The sequence below is a fragment of the Cucurbita moschata genome, unplaced genomic scaffold (genome assembly GCF_002738365.1).
Source record: "Cucurbita moschata cultivar Rifu unplaced genomic scaffold, Cmos_1.0 Cmo_Scf00013, whole genome shotgun sequence".
Taxonomy (NCBI): Eukaryota; Viridiplantae; Streptophyta; class Magnoliopsida; order Cucurbitales; family Cucurbitaceae; genus Cucurbita; species Cucurbita moschata.
This window is the reverse complement of record NW_019268529.1, coordinates 1,656,983-1,664,544: the sequence shown is the minus strand read 5'-3', so window position 1 is coordinate 1,664,544 and position 7,562 is coordinate 1,656,983. Positions and strand designations below refer to the sequence as shown.

The window sequence follows — 7,562 nt, the reverse complement described above, 5'->3', positions numbered from 1 at the left end:
CTTCCCCCCCCCCCCCATTTTCATGTGTTGCCACAATTAGTTTTGCTTCACAAATGTCGACTCAAGTTCTTTTATAGTCAGTAATACTTTTGTTTCACTACTAAATGCTTTTCTGAAATTAAATTCTCTCTTTGACATCTGATAAATACTTTATCTTTATTTCTGATAGTTTTGACTCACTTCACATAACTAAAGGAAATTTTCTAATGTCAAAGACCTCTTTCTTCTCCACTTGTTATCCTGAATTTAAATAGCTATATTAAACAATTTGAAAAGGATGTTCTAAAAAATTTGTTTTCTGAAATTATTTTTTCATGCCTTCTTATTCATTGTGCAGATCTCACTCATATGTGCGTCAGTATTTTTGTACTGATCAGGTGATTCTCTGAAGTTTAAGGAGCTGATGCAAATGACGTTTTCGACCCTGTTCATTTAAGCTCCATTTTAAATCTGTAGTTTTTGATCTATTCAAGATTTGTTTTAAATATTTGGATCAGTTTTAGTACTTTCAAGTAAAATTGTGTAAACTCTAGCTCAATGGTTGACAAAAAATATTTCAAACTCTTTTGTTCCAATAGTTTTAATAGATCTTGCCCAAGACAGTTAAGTTATGGTTAATTCTCTTTCATTGATTTTGGTAACTATTATTCCAACTAAAATTCTATACTTTGCAAGGGTTTAATACCTGATTACTATTTAGATTTCCTATCTTATTGCTCGAAATTGGTCTATCTTGGTTCATAGCTAATTTTTATGCTTTTGGGAACTGTAAAACATGGGTTGTTTTAGTCTGTGTTTTTCTTTATGATATTGAAATCCAGATCTGAGATCTGCATCTCCAAATCGTTTTCATGTTTAGTTCATCTTCATTCCCTTCACATATGTTACTTCCTTTTTGGAAGCAAGGAGCTATTGTTATTGTAGTGAAGAGGTTTCTGATTTTAAATGTTTGTTAGACTGTTCTTTGATCCACAAATGTCAATTTTCATTTGGCTTTTTATAGTTTCTTAACTACTGAGCCAGCTGAGGTCTGGAGCTGATATTGTTCATGCTATGGAGTGTGCATATGGTAGTTAACGTTAATCAGGTTGCTCGGTTGGAATTAAGAACTACTATTTTGCAGGTTGTCTCCACTGTAAGGTAAATTCTTGTATTTTGCTTAGTTAAGCCTGGAATTCATTTTGCAGTGCTAAGGGCTGAGGAATTGGAACAATTTGACCTGAAAAAACATTTATTGTGTACTTATTATACTTTGTATAGGATGCTTGTGAGGGGATTATATGTTAACTTCATTGTAAGATTTTCTTTCTACTGAATTTGAGAATTGGCTTTTGGTGGTCACCCTGACATAGATTGTTTATCTAATGAGTTTGTTGAGTTCAATATTTTCTTTATAACCTACAACCTATGATTATCTTGGAATAGAATGTAACTGTAGGTAGTTCAGTATCTTGTCGGCTTGCAGTTTGTAAAAGCTACTCGTGAAATAAGGTCGTTTTTGTGAAGGAATAATGGTTTGCATGACTAATTTGTTTCCATTTCCCTTTTGTATTGATCAGGTTATATTGACCCTTTCAGAACCCACAATTTTCATGTTACATCATCTAGGATCTTGTTTCCATTTCCGTTTTGTATTAGTCTACAACCTTTTATATTGATCTGTTATATTGACACCTTTTGCATTTTCTGATTCAATCACTGTTTTAGAATTGAGGATTGCTTTGAGCATGGTTATATTGCATATCAGCTTAAACCTCATTCGAGTCACTTTTGACGTTCAAATGCATTCGTCGTTGCTAACATATTTCTGATGTCTTGGATCTGACTGTTTCAGCATTTGCTGGTGAATAGATATTCCTTTTTTGAAGTTCACGTCTCATGGGTGTAGGAATAGAACAAGTCAAGAACTGACATTCACCTGAATTGGCTTATAATACAGTGGAGACGTGTTGTTGTACTAGAACTGGGTAGAGTGTCATGATGTAAGTAGTGGAGGTTTCTCCAGCTTCAGATTCTTAGTTCTTTTCCTTCATAATATTTAGATTGATCCTAACCCTTAAATTGAGAGTTACTTTGTGAATGATGGCTTAGAAGAAGGTTTTGGAAAGAACCTATTTTTGGTACCATTTCTATTCCATTTAAAAGACTTTTTTTGAGAACTTCTTAGGTTACCACTGGAACTATTGGGTGTTAGGACACTTTATGTGATCTTATACACATGCGTGATTCCCTTAACCTACTACTTCATTATCTTAAACATGATTTTTTTACTTTTAGAATAAGATCATGGGTGATTCTACTAGTCTCCAAAGAGCACATATAAAAATCATAGCCAGTTCTAAAATGTCATCCGAGCTTTCGGCAACTGAGTTGAGTTCACGATTAGGGTTAGTTGGTGAACTCTTAAAACTCCTAATCATCCTTGTATAATAGTATTGAGCATCTCATAGATGAATTTATCATCCTAAGGTACATACTATAGTGGCCTAAACATGGATATATAGTTATGTTTTTAGTTATGTTTTTATTTTCATTCAGTTTAGAGATTGTTTTGCCTTCAGAAAAACCAAGCATCTTAACAACATGCTTATTATTAGTCAAATGAGTTAATAACGTGCATTCAAACATACTGCAAGCATAACTTAACCTAAAGTCATGAGGTGCAATCTCATTGGTTTAGTCAACATTTGGATAATTTTCTGAGTCCTTGAAATACTTATTGTCTAAACTCCTCAAATCAATCCGAAATTAAAAGAAAAGGTGAGCCTCAAAGCGCGTTAAAAAATGGTCAAACCAATCAAAATGAGAAAAATTTATTTGGTTGGACTACATCGGTGTGTCCAGTCAAACCGAGTTAGATCGATCGAGTTAGATCGATCCACTTGGACCGATCGTCCCTTATCTCCAAACAATGGGTTTTTCTCTCGCACTTAGCCGTTCTCTTTCACTCATTGAATTCTTGTTCTCTTTCACTCGTTGAATTCTTGCACCTGACACTCTCTATTGTCCAATCTTCTAATATTCTTCAAGTTAAAGGCAATTTTATAAGAATTATAAAAAATTATAGAGGAACGAGGAAGATATGAGCATTTGAATCTTATTAATAATAATAATGAAAAAAAAAAAAAAAACTCATGAATCATACCTTCACGTCCCCTCTAGAATTATTAAGGAAAGTTAAAGAGCTTCTCCCCACAAATGTATAGAAACGAGAATTTGGACACAACTGTTAAGAAAGGATGATACATATGGTTGCATCAACACGCGAACCAAACCACGATTCACCTCAAAAACTCATCGTGGTTCTCCCACCAAAACTCTTCCAAGGTCCTCAAGCATGAGGTCAGACCAACCTAATCCTCAACGCTCTAAGGAAGAGATGAGTGTTTCCCCCCTTTGACACAATTCCCTCTTCTCCGCGCGCGTTCCCTCTCTTATTATATGTTATGACCTTAAGAATTGTACCACGTCGTGATATACCAATTTCATTTTGTGTTCTATATTATTTTATTTACTATCAATTCACCTAATTTATTTTATTTTATTTTTAAATTTTAAATACCAACATACATATAATAGTTTTTCTTTGTTTGTGGTTAACATTTTGTTGAAATTAAATATTGGTCATCTCTCTCAAATGTACGGAACGTAGGTCCATACAGCTTTCGGTGTGTTTTTCAGTTCATTACTCTCTCAGTTTTCATTTTAGATTACCGCTCTCTCGCTCTCTCTCTCTCTCTCTCGGTTGTTTTCTTCAATCATTCAAACAAATTCCCCAAGGTTTTGAGATCAATCTCATGGAGGATCGCAAGGAGGTAATTCTTGAACTCATGCTTATGATTTCACTCATTTTTGGTTTCTCTGTTGCGCGAAAAGATTGTGGAAGTGAACGACGATGATGTTGATCTCTTCTCCTTCATTTTGAGTGTGCAGATTAAGAAAATCTTAGAGGATTTGATGAATTCAGTTTATGAGTAGAAGGATTTTGTTGTCACTTAATTGCACAGTTCACTCCGCTCTTACTTATTTAGAACACATTGGAGATTCTTTATTATACTCATTTTGATGCACTTTCTTGGAAAGGAAACAGAGCATATTCCTTGATTTTGTACCATACGAAAACATCGGCTTCCATAGAATGATTGAGCTCTTGGTAAAGTTTATTGTGTTTTCTGTTTTTAATTCAAATTTCTAAGATTCGATATTGAATATTATTACCTTTTCCCCAAATACATTATTGAAGCTCTGCAGTTTCTGCTGCTTCAGATTTCTCTACTTCAAATTTCAATTACTTTCTCCTCCAGCGAAATTTGTGTGCTTTCGTGCTCAGAATCTTTCCTCTCTGAACTTTCCCCTTCCGTTTCTTCATGATTTGTTTGATTCATTTCTGATGTTACTCCGCTCTCACACATCAAAATCGACGAATTCTGGAGTCCATCTAAGACTTGAATAATTAGTTATTGAAAGCAATTTCAGTATGTTTAATGGATAGGAAGGAGTCTCTGGATACAAAAATGAAATAAAAGCTTGTTTGCCTGAGCTTTCGATCCTAAGAACTGCTCGATTTTGGCGCAGATAAGAGAGAAAGTAGGGCAAGTCGAAGCAATAGTCCGTCCAATCACATGAAATCAAACTGATAACAAACTAGTGGGTTACATTATTGATAGTGGGCCTGTACCGAAACGCGTAAACATATCACTAACTAGTTACCTCCATACTTCACTATTGTGTCAGAATTTAACCTTAAAACTCCAGTCTTATTAAATTGAGCTATGAAATTGAATATCCCCTTAATGTAAAATTTTCTACAAGTTGAAGAACACCATTTATAAGTAGATTTATGGCATGTTGGAAATCGCTTTATTGAGGTTAGATTTGGCATTGTTTTGGCTGTTTGGTTCTGGATTGTCTTGTAGCAAAGTGCAATAGTTTTGATATTATGAATTTGATATTGGATGGGTTTTGTTTGGTACGATTTTGAGTGGTTTAAATTTGGATGCAGAAAGTGGCTCCATGGCTGAGTGTTCCACAATTTGGAGATTGGGAGCAAAAGAGAGAGGTGCCTGATTATTCGGTTGATTTCTCAAAAATAAGGGAAAATAGGAAACAGCACAAAAGGGATTTGTCAAGGGCAAGCATTGGCAATGAAGAGCAACTGATGGCCTCATCAGCCACCACCACCACCACCACCACCACCACCACAGACGCATCTCATTTTCATGCTCATGAGAATCACCAATTGAATCATTCAAACACCAACTCCCCAACGGTAAGATTCCTTCGCTCATTACTTGCTTTTTTTCCCCTTCTTTTGCAGCTTTCTACTTTAAGCATCTCCTTTTTCCTCGTGATAGCGCATACTCCGCCCCCTCAATAATTTATTCAATATGCTACTGTTGGAAAAAATAAAGCTCAATCCCTAATGTCACTTGATCTAAAAAGCCTTTTTTTCTTTTTTCTTTTTTTTAATAAAGATTACCACCCTTCCCAAGGCTTAGTAGCTGTTAAATTCCCATTAAATGAATTTAAAAAATAATTTCTTTTAAAAGTCAACTGAGATGGAAAATAGAACCTACCTTTTGATTAAGTAGTTGTGCTATAATTAAGTTAGTTTAATTATGCTTAATTGTTGTAGATTAACTGTGGGTGTGGGATTATTAGTTGTTTAATTGTGTGTAGTTTAATTATGTTTAATTGTGGGTTTTTAACTGTGTCTTAATAAGTTTAATTATGTGTGCTATACCGCTTTTATTATTGGCATGAAGAAAAGTAAGAAAGTAAGAATCTCTCAAAATCTACCAATTTTAACAAATTAGTGTACAACCATTGAATGAATATTCTCATACATACCAATACTAATAAAAACCCAACGGTGATATTGTCTTGTTATGAAGCCTCTATTGATCTAGTTTTTTCCTCTTTTTTTTTTTTTTTTTTTTTTTTTTTTTTTTTTTTTTTTTTTTTTTTTTTTTTTTTTTTTTTCAAGGAAGAATGCAGAAAATCCTCCGAGCTAGTATTATTGCCTTTTATGAAGTTGGCTTCCTCTTTTTCCTCTACATTTGTTGACACTCCACATATAAATGCATGTGAGAGTGTAAGTTAAAACAAAACAATTTGTTAATCAACTAATAATAAAACAGATTAAAATAATTTCATTAGAAAATTTAATAGAAATCTTCTTTTAATAATCATAATTAATCACACAATTAATTTAAACAGTTGGTAACATCTTATTCAAACAATGTTAAATCATGAAGTCTCGAACCTCCTCCATCTTGGCAAAACCCCCTAGTTGGTTGGTACAGTATGATGTAGTACTCATGATAGGTTGACATAAGTTAGGAAATGTTCGACTAACGAGTGAAGAAGAAGTTGAGCCCCATAGTGTTCATGTTAGGAATCTTGAACCACGAAGGTAGGATATTGTCTACTTTAAGCATAAGTCCTCATCACTTTGCTTTGAGCTTCTTTAAGAGGCCTAGTATCAATAGAGATGTATTCCTTACTTATTAATCAATGACCATTTCCTAAATTAGTCAACGTGGGACTCCCCTCCCAACAATCCTCAACATTGTCGAGTGATTTTGCATCCTTTTCTAACTGCAACTTTGTATTTCTACCTTTACATTTATTATACAACTTGTGGATACTAATAGTTGAATACATAGAATGCATGTGATTTGGTTTGCAGACAACATATGGTTGAACTGTTTGTGTGAAAGCATGTCCACAAACTTGTTTATGTCTTACAACTTTTGTTTTATGGTTTTTCGTATCAGACAAGGAAGAGCATACTAAGCTACTTCAACTGTTGTGTGAAAGCATGATCACAACCTCAAAGTTCACCAATCTTGACTAATGCTGTGTTGGTTTCTCTCAGGTTTTTTTGTTTTCACATTTGGTTTGTGAGTTACTATATGAACAAGGAACTCCTTTAATTGAAGCTAGATAGATATATAATTCTTCTTTATTTCTTGCTCCTAACCTACTTTTCACTGGAAAAAATAGGAGAAAAAAAAAGAAGAAAATGTTGAACTTTTTCTTGTGGGTATGTAATATGCATTCTTAATAGAATGTAATTATAAATATATTAATTTTTTTGCAATGAATTGCATATGAATATATTTATTTAAAAAAGAAACTGTTAATTAATTTGATGATGTTTTTATTTTCTAATTTCTTATTAGTAGACATTGATTTATATAATCTAATTTAATGAGATACTCGTGAGGATTTATTTAGTATGCTCTAGCCTTTTGGTTCTAGACAGAAACTACATAAAACCATGATACAAATAAAAAAAAAAAAAAAAAAACAATTCCCGGCTTAGATATAGTAGTCTCCCTGGGGTACACCCTATTATCGGTCTCTTGGTCCCGGATTGTTAAGAACGAGGCTTTGATACTATGTTAAGAATTAGAAATAGGTGGAATTGAAAGTCCTATTTTCATTAATGTTCATTACCAACTAACTCCTAAAAATAAGAGAAAATATATTACTAACCAAATATTGAAGTTAGGACAAAATATACTATCTAATGTTTTAAGTTTGTTTGAGATTCA

The 7,562-nt window shown here is 33.4% G+C and overlaps 2 protein-coding genes across 2 annotated transcripts in view; both read left to right on the top strand.

Annotated features, from left to right (window-relative positions):
* LOC111451162 (UBP1-associated protein 2A-like) overlaps nt 1-1,341 on the top strand; it is a 4,631-nt gene extending 3,290 nt beyond the window's left edge. Inside the window, exon 2 of the mRNA XM_023091470.1 lies at nt 338-1,341. The gene's annotated coding sequence lies outside the window, so the exon portion shown is untranslated. The remainder of the gene's footprint in view (nt 1-337) is intronic.
* A 2,314-nt stretch (nt 1,342-3,655) lies between these two features.
* On the top strand, nt 3,656-7,018 carry LOC111451041. Its single transcript, XM_023091279.1, has 3 exons — nt 3,656-3,815; nt 5,003-5,269; nt 6,780-7,018. The coding sequence occupies exons 1-3, from the start codon at nt 3,798-3,800 to the stop codon at nt 6,825-6,827; spliced, it is 333 nt and encodes a 110-aa protein (XP_022947047.1). The 5' UTR covers nt 3,656-3,797; the 3' UTR covers nt 6,828-7,018.
* Nucleotides 7,019-7,562: the final 544 nt, after the last annotated feature.

Bases quoted from the DNA above. Each gene is read 5' to 3' on its own strand.
- LOC111451041 (XM_023091279.1), top strand. The intron at 5,270-6,779 runs GTAAGATTCCTT...TTTTCGTATCAG, and splicing joins CAAACACCAACTCCCCAACG to ACAAGGAAGAGCATACTAAG.